Source organism: Diabrotica virgifera, chromosome 10 (assembly GCF_917563875.1).
Source record: "Diabrotica virgifera virgifera chromosome 10, PGI_DIABVI_V3a".
Taxonomy (NCBI): Eukaryota; Metazoa; Arthropoda; class Insecta; order Coleoptera; family Chrysomelidae; genus Diabrotica; species Diabrotica virgifera.
The window spans coordinates 36764933-36791472 of NC_065452.1; the positions used below are offsets into that span (position 1 = coordinate 36764933).

The following is a 26540-nucleotide window of genomic DNA, read 5'->3' on the forward strand; positions in this document are numbered from 1 at the left end:
ATTTCTTTGAGAACATACACCTGTTTGCCGGTTTGACCTATTATAACAAGAACCAGGGCGAGAACTGCGAAAATCCTACCGATCTAGTAGCATCAGCAGAATGAATGGGGTTACGTATAAATCAAAATAAAACCAAATTCATGGCAACTAACACAAACACAAGAGCTGGACATGTTGACGCAGATCTCATCGTCGATTGCCAAAACTTCGAAGCGGTCAAAGAGTTCATATATCTAGGGAGATCGGTTAACCCCAATAATAACACATCTGAGAAAATAAAAAGGCGAATAATAATAATTGCAAACAAGTGTTATCATGGTCTATCGAAGTACTTATCTAACAAACGTCTGTCTCAAAAAACTCGTATAAGGCTGTATAGAACATTGATAGTCCCCGTTCTCACATATGGATCAGAGGCATGGACGCTAACTAAAACAGATGAATCCGCTTTATCGGTTTTTGAAAGAAAGGTGCTACGCAAGATATTCGGAGCAGTCTGTGAGAGCGGAATATGAAGGCGTAGATATAACTTTGAACTGCAGAATATCTACAAGCATACGTTTGGTGGAAAAGATATTTTCACTCTAATTAAGCGAAACCGCCTGCAGTGGGCAGGACATGTAGCCCGGGCCCCTGAATCGAACATGATAAAAAAGATTCTAACAGCTCAACCCCGTGGGAATGAGAAGACGAGGTAGACCAAAGTTGAGGTGGATGGACGGGGTAACACAAGATGCCGAGAAGATCGGAGTCGGCAACTGGAAAATGCAAGCAAGGGACAGAACAGAATGGCGTAGAAAGCTTGAGAAGGTCGAGGCCCTCTAATGGCTGTAGCACCAAGATGATGATGATTACCATGGTTTAAATAATTAAAAATGGGTAATTTTTTCACACAAGTTATTTTTTTAATTGCTGCGGTAATTTGTATTTTTATGAACGTTTTTATGATTTCTTTCTGCAAAGTTGAAGGAACAATATTACATAATACGACTTACTAAATTAAATTTGAATTTTTATTTTGGGTATTTCATCAAAAATTATATTTCTATTTTTTTTCAGATTTTTCCGTAAGTTGCGCCACTTTCAAAAACCCGAAAAATTGTTTTTTAGGGGTTTTTAGGGATTTTTCCATTTTATAGAGTTTAAAATAGATCCAATCAAGCGATATATCCAAATTGCACTAAATTTTATTTTTTAATCACATACAACGTAAAAAAATAAAAAAAATTGAATTCACTGACTGCAGGTCTATTTTATTATTTTAGGTTTTTCATCAAAAACTATATTTCTAATTTTTTTCAGATTTTTCCGAAATGTGCGCCACCTTCAAAAACCCGAGAAGTTGGCTTTTTAGGGATGTTCCCCATTTTATTGACTTCAAGATACACACACCCAAACTTATATGGAATCATCTGATATTCCTTATTATTTCGTGCGAATTTAAAAAAACGAACACACGAAGTCAAACAATATTTATTTCAAAGCAATTTAATAACAAATACATAAAAATTAAATAAAACAATAAAGTATTTAAAAAACAAATTGAAACTGGTTGTTTTAAATCAATAGCATAAAAAATTTCAATGCAAAACGAATAATGTTTAAATTCTTTTTATTTATTATTATTTTTTTTTGGCAGTCAGTGTTATGTGCCCCGCTTCAGTTTGCGTGGGCACGCTCCTAATCAAATTATCAACATTTTGTTGTGGTAGGTTGTTCCATTCTGCAAGAGCAGCTTGTACCAGCCGTGCGGTGTTTTGTGGATTTTCCCTGCGAGCTCTAATTTTTCTTTTAAGCATATCCCACAAATACTCTATAGGGTTAAGCTCGGGTGAGCAAGCAGTCCACTCCAAACAAGGGATACTTTCTGCTTCAATGATGTCTCTAGTCACTCTAATGGTATGTGGAGGTCCACTATCATGCATGAAAATTAAATTTTCTCTTGTTGCACCTCTCCAGAGCATAACTACAGGTTATCAACATACCTGTGAGCAGTTAAAGTTGATTGGATGAAAATTAAAGGAGTTTTTTTACGGATCACAATTCCTCTCCAGAACATTACACTTCCCCTTTTACATTTGTGAACAGATCTGACAGTTTTCGTTCTTGCTTGTCCTCCTCAACCGCCAAGTACACGATTTCGTGGGTCATCTGATTTTACACAAATTCTGGCTCTTTCTGAAAATAGCAAATTTTGTCAATTCAAAATATTCCAGTTTTGGTGGTGAAGACACGAATTTAGGCGATCAATCTTGTGCTGCCTGGATAACTCGGGATCCCATGTCTCCTGCTGTATACTTCTTGGCACGAACTCTTCTTCTTATCATTTCAACTGAAACAGTTACACCTGTAGCTTCCAAAAGCTGCCTTTGGAGCTGCTGGTGAGAAATGGTTGGGTCTCTTTCAGTCGATTGGACAATTAAACGATTGTGGTGAGCCGTTTGTTATTTTTTGGCGACTTTCCCCTGCTTTATTTTTGAGATTTCCTAGTTCCTGTTACCTAGCATAGGTTTTGGACAGAACGCCCTGTGTTACGCGAAGCTCTGCAACAATGTCCCTCTGAGAACATTACTTGCTCCACAAGACCAATAATCTTTCCCCGTTGTAAGTTCTATAACCCCACATGAGGCATATTTTCGTTTTTGGACGCAAAAGTTAGTTTATTTATTTTCGTTCAATTTGCAACTCAAGCAAATAACCTATACCGTACCGAGCTGTACTATCTGATTGTCTTATCGATTTGTTTATTTTCAATAAAAACCTTTATTCTTCGCAACAATAACAAGTTTTTTCAAAAGAAATAAAAATATTACTTTAAAATAAATGGTGATTTCATATGAGTTTGGGTGTGTGTAGATCCAACCAAGCGATAGATCTAAATTGCACTGAATTTGAGTTTTTAATCACATATAACGTAAAAAAATGAAAAAAATTGAATTCTGGGAGTGACGGCAATTTGCCTATCTTAATGGGAGTAAACCCTTTAACAAACAAACATATCGGTAATGTAAATGGCCTTTGCGATGCGGAGAAAGGCAAAGAAAGGCAATTTGAGTCGAATTAGAGAGCTAAACAATATTGAAACCAAATATGCGACATCATCCAATGTGGCAGGAATACATCATGGCAGGTGGACGAGGTGGTAAATCATGATAATATTATACAAAAATTAAAGTACGGTAATGATACTTTTCGATGGTGATATAAAATACAGGGTGTTCTATTTAAAATTTCTGAGAAAAGAATGTACTTGCGTTTTGACTCACCCTGTATTCGATATAAAGAAAATTAGCAATATCAACAATTCTTAAAATTTTTTACAATCAACAAAAAAATATGGCACCAATAAACCATTGCTGTTGCGTTTATTTTTATATGTACATGGAGCTGAACTTGTTACCGATTTTCATAGAAAATTGGATATAACTTTGTAAAAGCCCTATTTAACATAACATATATTTTTGTGATGGGAAAGTTAAAAGGATTTCGAATATAAAATAAAATATGGGGTGTTCCATTTAAAAAAAACATAAGTTTGGTTTGACACTATGATATCAAACACCCTGTAACATTCTAACTAATTTTGTAATGTGAAGCTCAAAGTTGGCTACAATTTTTGTTAACTTTTATTGCTATCTTTTACTATAGCGGATCTACTGTGCTTTATCACACTAATCAATCACCCTGTATATTGAATTTAAAATTATTTTAAGACAAACATTTTTTTGTCATTACATACTTTTTAACCCACAGAAATGTCTGGCAGTTATAATTCATATTTCTAATAATGTTTAAAAAGTAATGATAAAAAAATTTTTCGTCTTAAAATAATTTTAAATTCGATATATTCTGTACAAGTGTGCTGCGCAGTAATGAACGCAACCTGTTTCAGTAGCCAGATGGCCGGTACGGTGTTCGAGAAAGCATAATACTTGTTTTTCTTGGTCCATATGTAGAGGAGCGCATGCCGCATCGACTGGAGCTCTGGAGTAGTTGCTGGGAGCGCAAGAGGTTCGCAAAAATAATAGATACGTGCCTTTATGAAAGCCCGTATTAGGCTACGGCTCCACGGGCGGGAAATTGACGCTAGCAGTAGCAGTAAAATGAACTTAAGGTTCCGCGGAACGGAATGGGAATAGCCGAACTGAACCGACTACGCACAAGTCCTGTAATCGGTACAGTTCGGCTATCCCTATTCCGTTCCGCGGAACCTTAAATTCATTTTACTGCTACTGCTAGCGTCAATTTCCCGCCCGTGGAGCCGTAGCCTTAGTAGATATTCTAACGCCGTTGCTAGAGAGCGGACAAAAGATGCAGAAGAACACCATCTACAAGCTGGAACAAATGATCTGAAAAGACTAAGAACACACGTGATACAAGTAGGTAGTACAGAACATGACTGAATGACTACTTTTGCAGGAGACCTATGTAGTGGACATAACAGGCTGGATGATGGGTAATCATTTTTTAGGTGGTCAAAGTTCTCAGTATACAAACTCCCCTCGAAATATTTACGTAAATACATTTGCGATTATTTCCTGTTCAGAACAATTATTTACCAAATCCGTCCTTGTATTTACGAAAAGTATTGACATCATGCTTATTCTAGACAGAATATTCTGCGAGGTCGACGCTATAAATGACCTAAGCTAACATCTTTACATTTATCTTCATTTTGATAAAGCCCGATATTTTTTTCATCTTTTGTTTGTTCATAATTAGTCCAGGCAAACAAGTAAGTTTTTTAAACAAATTCACAAAAACATTTTTTTTTACTTTAAACAAGTTTGCTTAGATCATTTGGATCATTGGAAGCAAAAAAGGTCTCTTGTGATTTTTCTCTAAAATTTATTGTTGTCGAGTTATACGCGATTTAAAATTTGAAAAATACGAAAATAACCATTTTCAAGGCTTAATAACTCGGTTAAAAATTATTATTATGAAAGTCAGAAAGTGACCAAATCAAAGTTTAGAGCCCCCCCTAAAGATCCTGAAGAAATTTGTGTCATTATTGTATTACTAAGCGGTTATTTTTAATTGTTAACAATGAGCGCTAACCGCGTATTGAGGCGGTCGTCAATGTGAGTGCGAGTGAGATGCACCATTGGACTGCCGGAATGCTCTAGCGCTCCTTGTAATAATTAAATATATTCCGGTGGTGATGTTGACGGAATTAATAAAAAAATAAGTATAACAACGAACAGTAATATATTTATTTATTTGGGTAACAGTGTTTTGCTTATACATCGCGTAAGAGGGTTTGTTATTGTTTTCAGCGAGCGGCCGATGTCTCTCGGGTGTTGTGACCGACTGGCTGAGTGGCTGAAAAAGAAAACCACAAACGCTAATCTGTTTGTGTTTTACCATCTGACCAGATGGGCAATAAATCACTTAGGTCTGGCGTATACTTTTGCAGTTTTAAGAAAACAATTTCGAATGCACTAAGTGAGTTGTTGACATAATTGTCTGATATGGTAATTCATTTATGGGGGTGCAGATTGTTAAACCGCACAAACGAAAAACAGATGGTGAAGGATACATTCAGTTTCGTAAAACCATGTCCCTCTTAAATCTGGTTTGTATTTACATGTGAATTTTGAATGACTAATGTTGTTTCGTTTTTGAGAAAAATTATTAAAAATTAAGAAAATAAAATTAGCAAAAATAGTAATTAAAGCGTACCGCTACAAATATTACCGCTTCGCTTAGTAACACATACAATAACGACACAAAAGAGCTAAAAAAATTGTCCGAAGTGAAAAAATTGTTTTTGTGAATTTGTTTAAAATAGATAATTGTTTAAACAATTTTTCGACCACGGTACCGCCTAGCACCCTGTGGATTTGTTATAAGGACATCTTTTTGAGTAAGTTTGAGCAAAAAAAATCGAATCGGAATAATTTACCTAACGGGGGCGACGATACAGCTTAGACTAAATGAACACATCCACATGATCGACAAATTCAAACAAATTCTTAATTAAAAACATTTATAATTGTACTGAATTTTCGTAGCAGCTTTTATAAAAAGAGTAAGTAATGTTTACCCATCGGCTTAATGATAACAAAACTCACAATAGGTTTTACCATGTATATCGTTAGACAATTTTACACAAGGTTATCATAAAACTCATTGTTAAAAAATATGTCTAACAAAAACATGCTTAAAATATCGTGAAAGGTAGATATAAATCATCACTGGAACGTAACAACATAATTTCAGATACTCCAGGAAAATAAGTAAAAAAATTACCCTATTCTGGACTTCGAATAATCTAGGAATCTGACTTTTACACTTCTCCAAGAAATTAATGCACCATCTTAAAAATTGGTCATTTTTAATGTCTCAAATTTCCTAAACCTATTGTCCGATTTAAGTGATTTTTTAACATGTTATACCCTTATTCTTAAACAATAGCGCTGTAATAATATTGTTCCTAGACAGGTAAATTGTCATTGTATACTGGGTGTACCAAGTACCAATCAAACTGTGATTTTTCTCAAATTTCACCCTGTGGGATATTCTAGCATTTATAAAATACTGAAATTAAAACCCAACTATAGTCTCGTGTTTTTTTAACATTATGTTTTTTTAATTCATTCCTTATCTTGGATAATAAAAAAATTAGGTACTTTAACAACTAGCCTTGTTTTTCGTCAATACAGGTTTTTTTTTAATAATTATGGCAAACTTTAAGTGCATGAAAAAATAATGACAGTTTGCTTTATAAACGTATGTCCGCAAATGCTTCATTTCCGAGATAGGGGGTGTTGAAAGTTGTCTTACAAACTGACGATTTATTTATTGCTCAAAACCGGTTGAGATATGCAAATGAAATTTGGTGGGTTTTAAGAGGTAGTTATTGTGCCTTTTTCGACATACAATTAAGAATTTTATGTTCACCATTGGTACACATAAAGGTCATATTACTCGTATGCGCGCAAATGGTGAATATTAAATTCCGAATTGTATGTCAAAAAATGCGAAATAACTACCTCTTAAAACCTACCAAATTTCATTTGCATATTATATCCGGTTTTAGAGCAATAAATAAATCGTCAGTTTGTAAGAAAAATTTCAACACCCCCATCTCGGAAAAGAAGTATTTGCGGACATATGTTTATAAAGCAAACTGTCATTATTTGTTCATGCAGAATTACCCCTTAAAGTTTGCCATACTTATTTAAAAACACCCTGTATTGACGAAAAACAAGGCTAGTTGTTAAAGTATCTAACTTTTTATTATCCAATGTAAGCGAATGAATAAAAAAACAGAAAGTTAAGAAAACATGAGGCTATAGTTGGGTTTTAATTTCAGTATTTTATAAATGCTAGAGTATTCCACAGGGTGTCACGAACTTTGAGAAAAAATCAGTTTTATTATATATTATAAAATGAAAATTTACCTGTTTAGCAACAAGATTATTACAACGATAAAGAATACTATAGAAAACTATAACATACTTATTAAAAAATCACTACAATCGGACAACAGGTTTAGGCAATTCGAGACATCAAAAATTACCCATTTTCAGGTGGTGCGTCAATTTCTTGGAGAAGTGTAGTTATTGTAAACCTATAGGAAGAAAACCTACCTGTTTCCTGCAAAGAGTTCGGAGCCGTTTTTTAATTATTAAGAATTTAGTGCCAAAAACGCGATTTGTTCGATTTTTTGTACCCCATTAATAGTATATTATGCAACGAGTATTAATGATGGTCATTATGACGTGGTATGACGGATACGAATCTAGCCGTGAAGCGGCGAATTTCGTATAGAATACGAGTATCATAATGATAATTAAATGCAAGTTGTATAATATACACGTTGTATATTATACGATTTTTTTACGATCATTCACAACAAAAAATATATTAAAATTTATTTATTTTATAACACAAACACATTACGGTATTACTTAAGTGGTTACATATTATATGATTAAATTAATTATTTTGTTGATACATTTATATTTTGAATATTGCAATTATTAAAATGAATTTGAAGTTAAATTTTCAATATCCCTAAGCATTTGACTTGATATTGATCATTGCTCATGTGCCACATTCCATATAGAACGTCATCTCGCGATTTTATTGTTAAAAATCTGTATCGTAATGAAAATCTGTATCATAACGAAGCTCATTATGATACAGGTAATAAAATCATAATTAATATATTAGAGTATGCGAATAGAAAAAAAAAAGAACCTAAATAAATACTTGACATAAAATAATTAAGTGTACAAAATTTGATTTTTTTAGAACACTGCCAATGTCAATTTGTAAAAGTTAAAAGTCAATCTGTTGTTTTTTCTATCTGTTTTTTTAATATATGTCGATAGAATAAGTCTACGACTTTCATTTGGCATGCGCAGAATTGCCCTTCATTATTTTCTGTCTTAGAAAATATGTCTTTTCTGTCATTGTAAAAAAAGTCTCTCAGATAAACAAAAAATAGAATAACTTTTAAACTAATTGACGTATCGGTCTCAAATTTTGAGGGGTTGTTAAGTACCCCAATACTAAACTTTGGGAAAATACAAAAGTTCTAGTTTAATCTTAATAATAGTTATTAACAAATAAAGATTTAATATTGTTCAGTTTGCGAAGCCACAAATTGACCTTTTAAATTTCAAAAATCGCCATTTTGAAGCTATTTTGTTCTAAATAATCAAATTTTATAATTTTATGTCCATTATTTAGCTTTTTAATGGGGTGGAAAAAATCTAGAACAATCGGGTTTTATTGCATTAAATTGTTAATTATTAGGTTTTCCTTCTAAAGGTTTACAATAACTAAAAAACTTTGCCACATCTTCACTATTTTCTGTCTTATTTTATTGCAAAAAAAAGGTCTCTGGGATAAACAAATAGAATAACTTTTAAATTAATTGATGGATCTGCGTCAAATTTTGATAGTTTGTTAAGTACCCCAATTCTCAACTTTGGGTAAATACTAAAGTTCTAGGTTAATTTTAATAACTGTTGTTAACAAATAACGATGTTCACTTATTTTTCAGTTTACGAAGCAACAAATTGACTTTTTAACTTTCAAAAATCAGCATTTTGAAGGATTTTCAATGTTCTAAAAAATGTAATGTATTTTATATCCACTACTTATTGAGCTTTTTAGTGAGGTGAAAAAATAGAATAAATCGCGTTTTTTGCACTAAATTGTTAATAATTAGGTTTTCTTCCTATAGGTTTACAATAACTAAAAAAGTTTGCCCTATCACTATTTTGTCTTATGTTATTGCTAAAAAAAGGTCTCTGGGATAAACAAATAGAATTACTTTTAAACTAATTGATGGATCGGTCTCAAATTTTGAGGGTTTTTTAAGTACACATATACCCAACTTTGGCTGAAATACCAAAGTTCTAGGTTAAGTTTAATAATAGTTATTAATAAATAACAATTTTGTCTTATTTTGCATTTTGCGCAGAAACAAAATTGACTTCTAACTTTCAAAAATCGTCAATTTGAAGCTTTTAATGTTCTAAATAATCAAATTTTGTAATTATTTTATGTCGCGTTTTTTGCACTAAATCGAAAAGATACAAAAAGCACAAAAAATCGAAAAAATCGCGTTTTTGCAATAAATTGTTAATAAATAAAAAACGGCTCCGTACTCTTGGCAGGAAACAGGTAGGTTTTCTTCCTATAGGTTTACAATAACTAAAAAAGTTGTCAGATACCCGGATTATTCAATGTACCGAAAAGGCTCTTTTCTGCTCATTTTCCTGGACTATAAAAGGGTTACTCATAACGAGCGTTATTAAGTGATTTTAAAATCACGAGGAGTAAAATCCGGAACATATTCAAAACATGCTCAGCAAAGCAAAGAAAGAAGTCCCTTTAATAAATTAAATGCGCTTACCAGCTGGGCCCATCGGCTGATTCGTGATCGGGGCGCCATATCCAGGTCCTGGAGGGTATTGACCTGGGGGTGGTTGATAGCCTTGAGGAGGGGGTGGGCCGTAACCTTGCGGAACTGGTGCATAGCCTGGAGCATTAGGCGTTGGGTAACCTGGGGCAGGTGCGGGAGGATAATTGCCTAAAAAGAAACAAAAAGTGTGTCACGATACAAACAAAAATAAAAATAGGCTACAAGATCGTTATAATAACGAGTTGAACTGCAGTAGTTATTGTTTTTATTTACAAACTTTTAAAAACTATAATATTTATATAAAATAAGGACTTACTATTATAAGGTGTTGGGTAAGCACCGTGTTGTTGATTTGGTGGAGGGTACGACATTGTTTGTATCGTAAATTACACAAAATACTATCAAATATTCTACGATACTATCAAATATATATTTCTGGAGCTACCGTATCCCGTAATTTTCTCCACACGTCAAATTCACTACAGGATTTATTTCGAACCGAAATGTAGAAATCCACTTTGTGTCACTGTTTCATTTATTAGATAATAACAAATAATAACCTTAAAAACTGTTCTAAGGAAATCAAATACCGCAGAATTAACATAAGTATGAACAATCAGCTATTTTTAGTAGCACTAGGTTAATTTTGTAGGAGCAATCCCTGTCATTCAGATTCAGAAAAAAAAACCGAACCGAGAACGAATTGAGTTGAGTTCATGAGTTGAGCAATTTCAATCATTCGCTTTCTCTCTATAAACTAACACCCAGATTTCATCGGGTTTCTCCCTTGCACTTGCAGTCACCGGATTAACAAAAGAGGATAGATAATACAAGATCACAAACATATGCATCCGTATGATTATAGACACCTAACAAATGTATAGTACCATCTATTTAAATATAGATGGCGCCATGTCATATAATTTGAAGGAATACAAGAAACGCTCTAAAATGTTTTTGCTTATATACTTTCCTGACAATGTCATCAGGGCCGTAACTACCATAGGGGCAACCGGGGCGGTGCCCCGTGGCCCCGCATGTACCCCTTTTTTGACCGTGCATAGAGTTTAACGAGGAAAATAAAAATATGTATTTTAAAAGCCGATCCCAACGAAATATTTTCAAATGACACAATTTTAAAAATACCTTACAGGGGCACCCTAGAACTGAAAATAAAGTTTTAATTTTTCACTGGAGAAATTAGTATTTTCGACTACAATGCAATTGGAACAGAACCCTTAAAAGGGGCCCCTGAGGCCTGAGCTGAGCTGGGGCTCCCGAGACCTTAACATAAAATTTAAATTTATACTTAGGAAATTAGTTATTTCGGCGTAATAAAAGCTAAAATGCCATTGGAAGAGGGGCCAGGGCTAAGCTGGAGCCCCCGAGACCTTTCGTAAAGATATAAATTGTTACTGAGGAAATTAGTTATTTTGGTGAAATAAAAACTGAAATGCAACCGGAATAGCGGCCCCCGGTCCCAGCTACTTTGTCTTAACCAATTAAACCCAGACCACATCTTGGTACGTGAACGGAACCACATGGTACCACATATTGAAAAGAAAGGTAAGGGTAAGATGGAATGAGCACATTGGAATCAGCCCTACCAGTACCACAGCATAATAAATCTAACAGCAGTGACGGTACTTGCCTTCAAGAGTGTCACTGCTGAAGGTACCGGATATCGTTTTCTAATATCCTTGTCAAATATGATTCTGCTCTCATTAGAGCTGTATACAATTACTTCCCGACGGTCTCCTTCTTTTTGACATTTTCCTATCTATGTCAATTTTTCTTCCACTTTTTCCATATCGAATCTTACCGCATTCTTGAATTTTTCTTCCACCTTTTCAATTTTTTGTATCTTCTCAGCAATCTGATTTACCTCTTCCTGCATTTTCTCTAAATAAACCTTCATATCTTCATATTTTTAAATGCATGTTTATTACATGCCCATTAAATATGCTAAATAAAGCATGTTTTATTACATGCCCATTAAATATGTTCGATGTAGCCATAATTATACAGAAAGGCCTATGGCAGTCTTCCAGTCAACAACATGTGGAAAGCAATGGAAAATCAAGGAGTAGATATATTGTCACCTACATAAATGCGGTAAAATTGCTTACCGAAAACAACGAATTTAGAATAAAAGTCGGACAAAACTATCAGAACTGTTTAAAGTCGATACAGCTCTTCGACAAGGATACTGTCTGTCACCAATCTTATTTCAACTTTATATAGGGGAAGTATGCCTATGGTGGCATACCTAATTTCACCTCTCGTTTTTTTTTATTAAAAATAAAAGTCAAAGGGAATGTGGATTTGGAATGCAGGTGTGTCTCCCAAAAATTTTCGTACACTTCTGGCCGCCGCGAGTAGTACAGCTTTCTGCATGGTCTTGTAAAGATGTTCATTTAGACCTAGCTTTTTGATGTTTTCTATGAGTTTCTTCGGAATGACTCCAGTAGTAGAAAGAACAATAGGTATTGTCTGGGTACTTTCCATTCTCCATTGTCTCCTTATTTGTATTTCGAGATCTCTATACTTGGCGATTTTTTCGGTGTGCTTACCAAGCAGATTATTGTTGTTAGGTATCGCCACATCTATTATCTATTACGCCTAGTAAGTTTATTAACTAGTATGAGATCCGGTCTATTATCTACCACTCGTTGGTCTGTGAGCACAGTTCGATCCCAGTATAGCTTGTAGCTTGTAGCGTTTTCAAGCATTCTGTCAGAGACGTATTGATAAAAAGGGAGATGGTCGGTCTGGAGAAGTCCAAGTTTACTAGCTAGTTCCTGGTGAAGAATCTTTCCTACTGAGTCATCGCGTTCTTTATACTCAGTTCCGACAAACGCCTGGCAGCCCCCGGTAAGATGTTGGATGGATTCTTGGGCTTGACATCCATATTGGCATTTGTCGTTTTGGACTTGAGGATCTTTGACATTATACTTCAAGTAATTTCTAGTTGGAATCACCCGATTCTGAATGGCAAGTATGAAACCTTCCGTCTCGGGAAACATCTTTCCTGACGTCAACCAATAGTTCGACGCTGAATTGTCGACATGTTCTTGGCTAATCTCATTCAGATGCCGCCCATGCAGAGGCTTACCCATCCAGGTGCGCATTTTTTCTTCATTAGATTGGTGGTTTATGCGCATTTCTTGTTCCCTCAGTTTAAGCGGTGTTGTGTCATCTATTGCGCATATTGCGCGATCTAAAGTAGATGTCTCAGCCTGCGCCTGAAAATAAGTTCTTAGATTAGTAACTGTAGAGTCAGCTCAGTATTCAACCACTTATATGTTTCCTTCAGAACCGTAGTCGGTACTTGAGACAGAACCTCTTTGGAGAGAATGACAGGATGTTAGGATTGGGAGTGGAAGTTAGGATAAGGATAAGTATTATTGCGGGTAGATATAATTGTAATAAAGCGCTAAATAAAGATCATTTAAATAATACTACATGGTGGCAGCGAACTTGCAAATACTCCGAGGAATATTTGGCAAGTAGAACCTTTTTCGAAGAGCAGAAATAGAGAAAAAATCCAGGAATGGCAGAGAATCAGGCGGTACCAAATGGGAGCCACGTGCTTGCCAACATGGCAACAGTATCAGCTCCTTCTGAGTTTAATTTCTCCCTTCCAGGATCATGGAATCAGTGGAAAAAGAGGTTACAAAGATATATGTCGGTTAGCGGTTTTATAGACAAACCAGAAGTTGAAAAAATTGATATGCTAATGTATCTAATGGGGGCAGAAGCAGAGGAAATTATAACTCAATTTAATCTAACACCCGCACAGCAAGTAGATATATAGTATTATTATCGAGAAATTTGATGCTCATTTTATACCCAAAAAGAACGTAATATTTGAACGATTCAAGTTCAACACACGTAGTCAACAGCCAGGGGAGTCGGTGGATGCATATATCACTGAACTTCATAGCCTTGCAGAGCATTGTAGTTATGGGGCTCTAAAAGATGAGTTAATAAGAGACAGCATAGTAGTAGGAGTTTTAGATGTAAAAGTAAGCGAGAGGTTACAACTCCAAAAGAATCTAACATTAGGGGAAGCTGTATTAACAGTACGTCAAGCCGAGCTGCAGAATTCTCAAAACAAGATTCTTAGGCAAGAACGAGTACAAGAAGTAGCTACGGTCAATGCACACAGAGGTAACTACTGGTCACAATCACAAGCAGAACCAAATAAATATGGACAACAGAACCCACAGGGGAAATCCAACACAAACTACAAATGTACATACTGTAGGGTACCAAGCTGCAACAGCAGAGAAAGATGTCCAGCAAAAGATAGTCGTTGTCGATTATGTGGAAAGAAAGGACATTGGCAAGCTAGGTGTAGATCCGGCAGGAATGTAAGAGTAGTTGAAGGTCAAAACTGTGCTGAAAGTGAGGTAGGAATAGAAAATGAAATCGAAAACTTAAAGGTAAATAACTTTGATTTTCATCTAGGACACATTTACACTAATGATAAAGATCAGTGGTTTGCAAAAGTTTTAGTTGACAATAAATATGTTATGCCTTTTCTTGTTGATACAGGTGCTGATGTAAGCTGTGTTTCTAGAAATATGTTGTCTGATTTTTACAAAAATAAAATGTATGTTTGCCAGGAGTCCATAGGGGGCCCTGATAATAAAAAACTAGAAATTGAGGGTAAAATTGATGTTAATTTGACTTATAATGACAATATGTGTTCAGAATCTTTATAATAATAATAGTCTCCCGTTTTATACTGCTGTGGCTTTGGGAGCCAGATATAGTCTGCTATATCTAGGGCCAACGGTATACAAGGAAGATAACAGGGCCAGTGTTACGCTTCAACCGCCTATTATTACCCCTGGTTTTACCCAAGGTACTCATTTTATTCAGGCTGAGTCGACCTGGGGCCTATAAACATTTTAAAAATGTCTAGTTGTTCTTGCCGCGCGGCGATAAGATTTGAACTCTGGACCACCGGCACGCTAGCCAAGCACACTACCACTTCGCTATGCCGGCCCAATCTTTATATGTTGTAAAAAATCTAAAGGTGCCTATTCTTGGTCGGCCTGGAATTATTAAATTAAATAAAAATGTTCAATATTAATAAAAATAGTTCACGTTATATTAATAATTTAGTATCTAAAAATATAAATGCTACAGTGCTAGCAAGTACTCATTAGAAACGATAGCTGAGTCATTTCAAGGAATATTTGATGATATTGGGGAATTTAAAACAAAAATGAAACTTGAGCTAAAATCTTATATTCAGCCATTTGCCCAGTCAGTACCACGAGTAGTAGTTCCATTACCACTCATGCCCAAGTTAAAAGTTGAGTTAGACCGTCTACTTCAGTTGGGTATAATAAAACCAATTGAAGAACATACCAGGTGGGTAAGTCCTATTGTTTGTGTACCAAAAGGTGACTCTGTTAGGTTGTGCGGAGATTACACAAAGCTTAACCAACGTGTATTAAGAGCTTATTTCCCACTTCCAAAAATAGAGCATACTTTGGCTCAACTGAAAAATTCAATAATATTTTCTAAGGTCGACACAACTAGTGGTTACTTCCAAATTAAACTGAAACCAGAAAGCCAATTGCTAACTACATTCATCACACCATTTGGTCGATACTTTTTTACACGTCTTCCTTTGGAATTTCATGTTTTCCAGAATATTTTGCACTTAGGTTTTCTAAGATTCTTTCAGGTATGAAAGGGGTAGCCTTTTATATGGATGATATTTTAATCCATGCTAGTTCAGTCAAAGAACATGACGAAATTTTAAACCAAGTTCTAATAAAATTACACAATGAAGGTATAACCCTTAATAAAAACAAATGTGTCATTGCTGCTAAGTCAGTCAAGTACTTGGGGCATGTCATCACTACTTCTGGGGTTAAAATAGATCCTGAACGGGTCAGGCAATTAGAAAATTCCCAGAACCAGAAAATAAAACAGAACTTTTAAGATTATTAGGTATGATTAATTTTGCTGGTAAATATATTAAAAACAAATCTGAAATTTTAGAACCTTTAACATCTCTTATAAAAAAGGACTCAGTATTCCTGCTCAAATTCAAGCTCTAAATACTCTAAAAAAATTGTTAGAAAGTTCCCCAAATTTATCATATTTTGATGCGAACAAAACTATTGTTGTTAATTCAGACTCTAGTTGTTTTGGTATAGGAACTTGTCTGATGCAGGAAAATCTAGACGTCTCGCGAAATAGTGGCATTTTCATCTCGATTATTAAGTCAAGTAGAGGGTCGATATGCACAGATAGAAAAAGAAGCCCTGGCAATTACGTGGGCAGCTGAAAAGTTTGCTGATTATATAACAGGGGTCAAAGATTTGATTTTTGAAACAGGCTCAAAACCCCTTGTTCAAATTTTACAGACGAAAAATATGGATGAATTAACTCCTAGGTTACAGCGGTTTCGGATGAGATTAATGCGTTACAATTATAAAGTAGTTTACATCCCAGGAAAACAGTCGGACGCACTAAGTCGAAGTCCCATAAAAAATTCTGTACCTAGTAATGATGAGTTGACAGGTATTGAAGTCGAGGGGTATGTTAAATCTGTAATTCGCAATTTACCCATAAAAGATCGGTTTATAAAGCAAATAATTGAGGAACAAAGCAATGACCCTGTTTTACAAATAATAAAACAATATACGTTGACATTATGGCCAGAAAAGTCTAAAATTCCCGTGCATGTTTTGCCATATTTTCAATTCAGATACGATATTTCATTTTGTGAAAATTTGTTATTAAAAAGTTCTCGAATTATTATACCAGCAGCTTTACAACTTAAATGTCTAGAATATATTCACACAGGTCATCTGGGGGTAGTCAAATGCAGGGACAGGACCAAATCTAAAGTGTGGAAGGATCTTCTCAAATAGAAAATATGATTAGAAATTGTCCCAGTTGTGTAGAAACTCGTGAAAATACAAAAGAAACTTTTTACAAAGAAGAATCATGTACACGACCTTGGGAAAAGATAGCGCTAGATCTTTTTAAACTGGATAAATAGTTCTTGATTGTCGTGGACTACTACTCCAGATATTTTGAAATATTTGAGCTCAGTTCCATGACTGAAATTGTTATTATAAATCACTTGAAAGGTTTATTCTCTAGATATGGTATTCATAATATTGTGCGTAGTGACAATGGACCACAATTTTCAACATTATTTAAGAAATTTGCTTCAAATTATAATTTTATTCATGTAACTAGTAGCCCATACTTTGCACAAAGCAATGGATTAGTTGAACAGCCAGATAAGACTGCTAAAGAACTAATCAAAAAGAATAGTGAAGATATATTTTTAGCGCTCTTAGCCTATAGGGCTACACCTTTAAGGTGTGGACTTTCACCAGCAGAGCTGTTTTTCTCTAGAAAATTAAGAACTAATCATAGTTTTCATTGAATTTGGAACATTCGTTTGTTAAGGGGGGAGTGTCATTAAGAGAAATGGAAAATAAGGAAAAACAAGCAGATAATTATAATAGTAGACACCGAGCCAGGGATATGCAACCTTTAGATGTGGGCGATTCTGTCTGGGTTATTGATATTAGGCAATAAGGAAAGGTAATTGAAATTTGTGAAGAACCACGCTCTTATGTTGTTTAAACTAATAATGGTCAATTCAGACGTAACAGATGGCATTTGGTCCAGGCACCTTACTATACTCCTGATACTGATACCAGTAACCAGTTAGTTCCTAAGAAATTTGTTGACGGCAGCGACTTAGCAACTCCAGGCTTCTCGACCCACAAAGAAAAGGAGAATGATAATATAAATAGTTCCTCTGATACTTTAGAGACTATACATGGGAGTCAGAGTTGTGGAGTCGAGGCTTCACCAAATAAAAGTGATGTCCAAAGTGGACACTTACCTGTACAGGAACCTGATCTGTTATTGAGGCCTAAAAGGAACATTAAAAAGCCGATTTACTTGTCCGACTATAGTTGTTAAGTTATGTATATTATGTTATGTTATGTATTCATTCTATATGTGCTGGGGTCCTGGAATTTTCATAGAGAGCTCTGTAGCTTACCTCATTTAAAAAGAGGAGAATGTAGAGTCAGCTCAGTATTCAACCACTTATATGTTTCCTTCAGAAACGTAGTCGGTACTTAAGAAAGAACCTCTTTGGAGAGAATGACAGGATGTCAGGATTGGGAGTGGAAGTTAGGTTAAGGATAAGGATTATTGCGGGTAAATATAATTGTAATAAAGTGCTAAATAAAGATCATTTCAATAATACTACAGTAATTTCTAGTCCTCTTCCTCCTAGGTATCTCGGTAATGTTGTTCTCTCTACTGCACTGCGTGGATGATGTTTTTGTGCCTTTGTTAGAAGTGTTCTTGCTTTATCTGAAGACTCTCAATATCCGTTTTTGACCACTTTATAATACCAAATAACAAATTTTTACTATTAAGATATGATCGATTTAGCTGTCTCACTCTTCGTATGAACTCAGTAGTTAGTTCGGTTTTTACTTATTTGTTTATGATCAATTTTCCGTTCTTGCTTTACTCCGAGATATTTATACATGTCATTTTCACCCATGGCCTCGATGTTAAGTGTTATTAGTAAATTATTTATTAAAACAATTTGGTATTTTTGTCACATTTCACATTTTCAGGTCAAAAATTTGTTATCTCTCAGTATAAAAAACTTTTCGCGTTTTTAACAAGCGTCCCTTTTCTTTATATTAAATAAATTTTCTCGAAAATTTAATTTCCCAATCCCTGTAAAAGAAAGTATAAAATGAGACACCTCTGGTACATAAATTAAGATCAATTTTTTTAAAAAAGATTCCATTAATCCCTTATTATATGGCTTCGATCACGCACACACATTAAAATTGATCCATTTTTATAAAAATATAAAAGTATACATTTTTTGAATTCAAATTTTTATTAACTACTTGTTCGCCATCTATGCGAAGTGGTCGGCAAACAAGTGTATTTTTAGAATGACACAAGCAAGTAAAATTTTATGAATGAAAATCAAAGTGAGTAGATGGCAGGCGAAACCAAACAGTGGAGGCCATCATGATTTTAACGCGCATGTCCGAAAACTGGTGAAGTTAGTAGTCTCCTATCCCCATCCTGTTTGGAGTGGCCCCTCACCTCGTGGCTGTCTCTTCCTCCGTTCCGTTTATGAAAACATTATGAGAGTGTTCAATAAGATGGCGAAACGTTAACTTGTAAATATTGCAATGGAGTGGAAAAAAGTGTTGACTGTTACCGCTATCAGTAATTTCTGTCCGTTAGTGTATAAAATAATAGTGCATACAAAGTACGCTTAGTATAAAAACCAAATAAAAATGCGTGAATTCAAAGTAGTAGTGCTGGGCTCGGGTGGGGTTGGAAAAAGTGCATTAACTGTTCAGTTTGTTTCTGGTTGTTTTATGGAAAAATACGATCCAACAATAGAGGACTTTTATCGAAAAGAAATCGAAGTGGACAATTCGCCCTGTGTGTTGGAAATCTTAGACACAGCAGGTACTGAACAATTCGCTAGCATGCGCGACCTCTACATAAAGAATGGACAGGGTTTTGTCGTAGTGTATAGTTTAACAAACCATCAAACCTTCCAAGACATCCGCCCCATGAAAGAGCTCATTACCAGAGTCAAAGGAACCGAACGAGTCCCCATTCTCCTAGTCGCTAACAAGGTGGACCTGGACCACCAGAGAGAAGTGGATTACGCGGAAGGTAACGTCCTGTCTCAGCAATGGGGATGTCCTTTCATCGAGGCAAGTGCTAAAAACAGAACCAACGTCAATGAAGTGTTTGCAGAGATCGTTCGTGAGATGAACTTTAGTCCCGAAAAAGAAAAACCAAGTTATTGCTGGTGTACCATGCTCTAATATCAACCCATGCCTCTTGTTTATTCCTCCTGTATACTTTTGTTTTTCTATCATTTTTAATATTATTAATGTTACTACTTGTTGGGAACAATGAAGACAGTTGCTTTGTGTTAACTGTGATTGCTGAACTGATCTGATTTAAGACACCTATTTTAATCTACACCTTGTTCTGTTCATTTTTCTCTATTATTCTACTGGCTCCTGCTACTATGGATCTAGTACTGCAATTACTACACTTATTCACTCAGTTTAGTCCTGCTATTCAGAAGTTTCATAAATTTTTGTTATAAATACTCATTAATCTATTAGTATACTACATGAGAAATGGTTTATACATTGAAAGTGCACAATATTCTATATTTTTATACATTGAACAAAATCTTCGTAAATAATACATAAGAATGTATTTTATTTACTAGTTTTTTAAAATGAAACCATATCTACTATATAAGATCTATTGATAGTGCCTGAAAAGAACAGATTATGGTGGTACTTCTTTCGGCCTAAAAGTACTTTTTCCAAGTCAACTAACAAGACAGTGGGCCTCCCAGTGTATTCGAAATGAGAATATCATCCTCTATATACCTATATATACAGCATGTAACAGAAAGGTAGGTCATAAATTAAATCACTTACTTATTCTAGGACCAAAAATAGTTTCATTGAACCTAATTTACCTTAGTACAAATGTGCACATAAAAAAGTTACAGCCCTTTGAAGTTACAAAATGAAAATTTATTTTTTCCAATATATCGAAAACTTTTAGAGATTTTATATTGAAAATGGACATGTAGCTTTCTTATGGCAGGAACATCTTTAAAAATAAATAACAGTGAAATTTGTGTACCCCATAAAAAATTTTTGGGGGTTTTGTTCCCTTAAACCACCCCAAATGTTTGTGTATGTTCCAATTAAATTAGTATTGTTGAACCATTAGTTAAACACAATGTTTTTAAAACTTTTTGCCTCCTAGTACTTTTTCGATAAGCCAGTTTTTATCCAGATATTTTAAACATTTTTGTAAAATTCACTAATTATTTTTAAATGTTAATTAAGATTATAGAGACTAGTACTAAAATCACAATAAAGATGCACTAGAAATAAACAAACCAAGACACCAGTTAAATGTTACGAGGAGCACTCCTGAATCATGATTTACAATGTATAAACTTTGTAAATCATGATTTGGGATTTATAATGTATTATACGTTGTAAATATGATTTGGGAGTGCTATTCGTAACATTCAAGGTGTCTTGATTTGTTTATTTCTAGTGCATCTTTACTGTGATTGTAGTATAGAAATAATATGAAAATAATATTCTATAATCTTACTTAACCATATACAAATTCTGGACCTCGGAGGTAAACTACATTATGTGGACATGGTGTTGTTTTGAATCAGTTTTTTAATACACTTATTTTATTAGTTGGATTATACAATTTGGTTGTATATTACCATTAAAATGTGGTCGCATTATCCTTGGAACAGTTACGGGATACATAAGATATTTTTATAGAATATATCAGATTTTTAGGACATTCAAAGTGCTCTACTTCACAGTTGTTCTAAATAACATAGTGTAGCTTATCTCCGAGGGCCATAAATATATGGTAGATATTTTAGACAAATGTTCAAAATATCTCAATAAAAACTGGCTTACTGAAAAACTACAAAGAGGCAAAAAAGTTTTTAAAAACATTGTGTTTAACTCATGGTACCACAATAATAATTTAACTGAAACATACATAAATTTGAGGGGGGCCTTAAGCCCCAACTCTAGCTAATTCCCATTTTTTACGTTAAATCACTGTGATCATCTCAACGAACATCGTCTCTGCATGTTGTACTAGGTATAATAATGTTTATGGGCAAAATTTGTTGTTTACAAATCTTTAAAAAAATCATGTAATTCAACCTCCAACTTTTAAATTTTTATCTTTGCAAACAAAAACTCATGACTGGAAAGATTAAGAGAACAAAACCTTCATAAAATTATGTGGTGCACAAATTTCACCAGTTTTTTAAAGATGTTCCTGCCATAACAATGCCTCATGTCCCTTTTCAATAAAAAAATCTCTAATAGCTTTCAATTACTGGAAAAAGTCGATTTTAATTTTGTAACTTCAAAGAGCTGTAATTTTTTTATGTGCACATTTGTACTAGTGAAGTTAGGTGCAATGGTACTTTTTTTGATTCCAGAACATGTGATTTCATTTATGACCTTGCTTTTTGTTACTTCCTGCATATACATGTATGTATATGTAACTATAAGCTCATACTGTATATATTATAATAATTTTATCAAAGATCTGTGTTTGTAACATAGGAACTTTTTCAATCAAAAAGGTGATGAGTGCTTGGTGATGTCTGCATGTTATAACAAATAAATGTTTTTGTAAGAAAATGTTGAAATGTTGCTGATAGATTGTGTGTTTTGAGAGCCAAAAAGGATTTGTGATATATACGTATTATAATAAAGTTTAAGTGAAAAAGTTAGCGTTTCTTTCATTTGTGTTACCAGTGATCTCACAATCCTAATCATTCTTCAGGCGAAGAGCATGTAGAAGAAAGGTATGTCATTTCACTTATTGTTTATAAACGTTAAACTTGATTTAAGTTAGAGAACATGTAAATTACTTTGCTTTCACCCTTGTATAATCATGAACTTGTAATATAAACAACAACTTTTTATCATAATATGTTATCTTATGTTTTGTTTATTAAAATAATCTTTTTGTAATTATATGTACTCAAGTACTATTTTTTTAACACTTGCTTTAATCTCATTTCGTTTCTGTGTTTTTGATTCTTTGTTAATTTTCTATTCGTTGGTTCTGTTTTCTATACAAATTTTGCTACTACTTGTGCCATTGTTGCTGTTTTATTTTTACTTTAAGCTGTTTCAGGTCCTGTTTTACTTAGTCTTGTCTCTAATTGTTTGTATTATTCCCCTATTACTTTGCAGTATCTTGTATAAAGCATGTTGTTTTATGGTCTATGTATCTAAAAATAATCTGTTTTCTTTTATCTCACATTTGAGTAGGTATATTAAAATAGCAGTTTTTTTTGTAATCATGTTTTCCAGTACTATTTTTTAAAAGAAGTTTCAACTGTTTAGTGTCTTTTTCAGCTATTTGTTAATTTTCTATCTATCCACCAATATTTTCCACACACTTTTTTTCCAATTTTAGCACTATTTTTGCAGTTTTTTACTTTACCTGATTGCAGTGGCGGTTTAGACCAAAAAAACTGAGGGGCGAGGGAACACAACCGGTGAATAAACAAAATAATGTGCCTTTTTAACGAAGACTATAGTACAAAAGTCCTGCAAAAACTGGGGGGCACTTGCCCCCCTGCCCCGGGCTAGAACCGCCACTGCCTGATTGAATCTATCTATTTAGATATCTATATCTATTTAGATAGATTCCTTCAGGTGGCCTTAATGACCCATTTTAAAAGGTCTAATAGCTTCAAGACAGAACCTTCTATGTAGCTCTTTACAGATGGCTTTTCTTCTCTTAATGTAAAGAACCTCAATTTGCCAGGCTGTTACTCTGATAAAAAATATGCTCCTCTGTTTCTTCCTCTAGGTGACAGAACCTTATCTAGGTCAGCATCTGCCAATCCCATCAGCTTGAAGTGCCCTGTTAACAGACATGGCTTGGACTGTTTTCCTGTCTTGGCTTATTAGGTCTACAGTAAATTTTGGTGAATGTGGTATAATGAACTGTATCACCTGTCTTTGTCCTGGTTAATTTCTCCACCATTCCAGAGCTTTGTAAGCTACCCACTATCTTGTTACTGCCTTTGCAACGCCACAGAAGGGTTCTGGTCCAATGAATAGCATTAATGAGCCTTGTTTGGCAATTTCATCTGTTTTTCATTGCCCTTATGACCCTTGAACTCTGGTACCTAGGGTGCTGTAATCTTGCTATAGTCGTCTAGTTTATTTAGGGCACCCACATAATCCCGGTTCTATTTAGTTTTGCATATAATTTTTGCTATTCTCCATCTATTACTTGTGTAAACCTGTCTGTGCATCTCCAAGTATGATCCAATACCCTTTCAGTGTGTTTTAATAGTATTGTATTTTTCTTGCATATTCTGGTACTTTCCTTGTATTTTATATTCTTGATATGTCATGCCACCTTTGCCAAAACCACCTTGTTTCCTATACCATCTATATCAAGCATCTTCTATTTCTTGATCTCTCAAATCTTCATGAACTCCTCCTCTCCTACTTGTTTGGACACCTGTGTCTTCAGCCTTTTTTTCCTGTCATCTGGTCTCCATTCGATAATTTGTTTGGGAAGTCTTGTATAGTCGATTCGCTAATCTATAGTAATAAACAAACCAAGACACGTTGAATGTTTGAGGACCACTCCTAAATCATGATTTGGGAGTGCTCCTTGTGCTTGTTTATTTCTAGTGCATCTTTATTGTGATTGTAGTGTAGAGAGTTGTGTCTCAGATTAGTGAATCGACTATATCAGACATTCTCTTTACTTGGTCGAATGAGATTGACTTCTTTTACTTACATCTTTGTTTATTATGTGTCTTATTTTTATGATCTCTCTGATGCTTGTATTTGTCACCCTCCCCATTCTTGACTTACCTGTTGCCTCTCTCCAGAAGTCGCATTTCTGCTTGTAGCTTTTTATATTTTTCTCTTTAAGGGGCCAAACTTTTTAGTTATATGTGATTATGCTTTTTACAATGGTGTTATATATTCAGGATTTGTTTTCTTTGCTTATATTTTTATCCCATAGTACTCCATTCAATTGCTTTTCTTCCTTGAATATTTCTCACTCTAGTTGCTTCATTTTCTGTCCTGTTATATAGATAAGTTTCATTTTCAATTCTCAGGTATTTAAATTCTCTATAATTGTATATTTATATTACATTATGTGGTGTGAGGTGTATGTAGCTCCTGGTCCAGGGACTCTTTCTTTCCATTTTTCAAGAATTTACTGTTTTTTCACTTCTTCTTTTGATAATCTTATTGGTGACTCTTCAGCTCATATGTTTCTCACTCTAGTTGCTTAATTTTCTGTCCTGTTATAATTTTCAATTTTCAGGTATTTAAATTCTCTATAATTGTATATTTTATATTATGTGGTGTGAGGTGTATGTAGCTCCTGGTCCAGGGACTCTTTCTTTCCATTTTTCAAGAATTTACTGTTTTTTCACTTCTTCTTTTGATAATCTTATTGGTGACTCTTCAGCTCATGTTTTTTCCTCTCTAAACTCTGTTGACTGCTCGATTAATAGAACTTTAAAATAATCTTTCCATCTCTTTAGTAAAATTGTGGATAAAAATCTTTTGGTGTTATCATGCAGATATGTTCCTTTCTGTGTTAAAGTATTCTTAACATTTGATGCACCCTCATATCGATATCCAGTTTTTTTTTCTGTTCATTTTGTTAAAGCCCAAGTTGTTGGTCCAACTTAGGATTTACACACCTGGATTTAGCTTATCCTTAAATTATGTTTGTTCTTAGTATACTTTTTATTTTATTTCTTCAGTTCCTTCTTGGTCATTTATAGCTTCCAGATATACACTGTGTCCGTAAAGTATGGAACAAATTCTTTTTTAGCTAAACAGAGCATTTTAAGAAATAATCCTGAAACACGTCGATTTTTGATTTTAATTTACCGTATTTTAAAATAATATTCTACTATACAGGGTGAATTACTTTCGAGTAATGACGTCACCGTCATTTTTTTTAAATGGAACACCCCCATTTTGTCTCAATTTTCGGATTATTCTAGCTGAGCTGATTACAAAAATGTATCACATGTTGATTCAAATTGCTACGGGGTGGACAAAAATACAATAGCTTTGTGTGTGTTCATAAAGTAACGCATTAGTTAAATTAACAATATTATCAAAAATACTTATTGTATTTTTGATATTTTAATTAATTTTTGATTTTAATTAATTTTTGATATTGTTTAATTTAATATTTTAATTTAATATCAAAAATTAATTAAAATTTAATATTATGAGCACACAAAAAAGATTGTATTTTGTCCACCCTGTACCAATTGGAATCAACATGTGATACATTTTTGGAATCAGCTCAGCTAGAGTAATCCGAAAATTGAGACAAAATGTTGGTGTTCCATTAAAAAAAAATGACGGTGACATCATTACTCGAAAGTAATTCACCCTGTATATTAGAATATTATTTTAAAATACGGTAAATTAAAATCAAAAATCGACCTGTTTCAGGATTATTTCTTAAAATGCTCTGTTTAGCTAAAAAAGAATTTGTTCCATACTTTACGGACACAGTGTATGTATGTGTTACAGTCAAGTTCCATAAATGAAGGGTTTTCTTTTTTGTAATTCATTGTTTACTATAAAACTCTGTAAATTTTCCATTTTTCCTTTATATGTACATTGTATACTTTTATGCCATGTTTTCAAGGAATCTTTATCTATGTTGCTGTCTCTTAACAGTTGCTGTATCTTTTCTTTATATGTACAATCGTTGATTGATGTATTGAGGGCCCTCCAATACATCAATCAACGGTACAATGTACATTGTGTACTTTAATGTCATGTTTAATTTTCAACAAATCTTCCTCTATTTTGCTGCTCCTAATACCTTTATTTTGTTTTATGCACATGGGATAGCATATCAGTTTTTTGTACTAGGCTAAGATTATGTACTCTTGCCTTATCTCTCTGATACTTAAAGCTGTTTTTCTATACAGGGTAGCGAGAAAGTATGGAAACACAGTAATTTCTCAGAAACC

At 34.0% G+C, this 26540-nt stretch overlaps 3 protein-coding genes across 3 annotated transcripts in view; 2 read left to right on the forward strand and 1 right to left on the reverse strand.

Moving 5' to 3' along the window:
* Positions 1–10641, reverse strand: part of LOC114335309 (phospholipid scramblase 2) — a 130431-nt gene extending 119790 nt beyond the window's left edge. Inside the window, exons 1-2 of the mRNA XM_050641378.1 lie at positions 10203–10641; positions 9878–10054 (exon numbers count right to left, since the gene is read on the reverse strand). Coding sequence (XP_050497335.1) covers positions 9878–10054; positions 10203–10257 — 232 coding nt within the window. The 5' untranslated portion in view covers positions 10258–10641. The remainder of the gene's footprint in view (positions 1–9877; positions 10055–10202) is intronic.
* A 2798-nt stretch (positions 10642–13439) lies between these two features.
* Positions 13440–14458, forward strand: LOC126893013 (uncharacterized). Its single transcript, XM_050662951.1, has 3 exons — positions 13440–13691; positions 13771–14334; positions 14447–14458. Exons 1-3 carry the CDS (start codon positions 13440–13442, stop codon positions 14456–14458), a joined length of 828 nt encoding a protein of 275 aa, XP_050518908.1.
* A 4529-nt stretch (positions 14459–18987) lies between these two features.
* On the forward strand, positions 18988–22271 carry LOC114342687 (ras-related protein Rap-2c). The gene has a single exon (XM_028293490.2). It carries the CDS (start codon positions 19228–19230, stop codon positions 19771–19773), a length of 546 nt encoding a protein of 181 aa, XP_028149291.1. The 5' UTR covers positions 18988–19227; the 3' UTR covers positions 19774–22271.
* Positions 22272–26540: the final 4269 nt, after the last annotated feature.

Bases quoted from the DNA above. Each gene is read 5' to 3' on its own strand.
- LOC126893013 (XM_050662951.1), top strand. From the start codon at position 13,440: ATGGCAGAGAATCAGGCGGTACCAAATGGGAGCCACGTGCTTGCCAAC. The intron at 13,692-13,770 runs GTAGATATATAG...GAACGATTCAAG, and splicing joins ATCTAACACCCGCACAGCAA to TTCAACACACGTAGTCAACA.
- LOC114342687 (XM_028293490.2), top strand. From the start codon at position 19,228: ATGCGTGAATTCAAAGTAGTAGTGCTGGGCTCGGGTGGGGTTGGAAAA.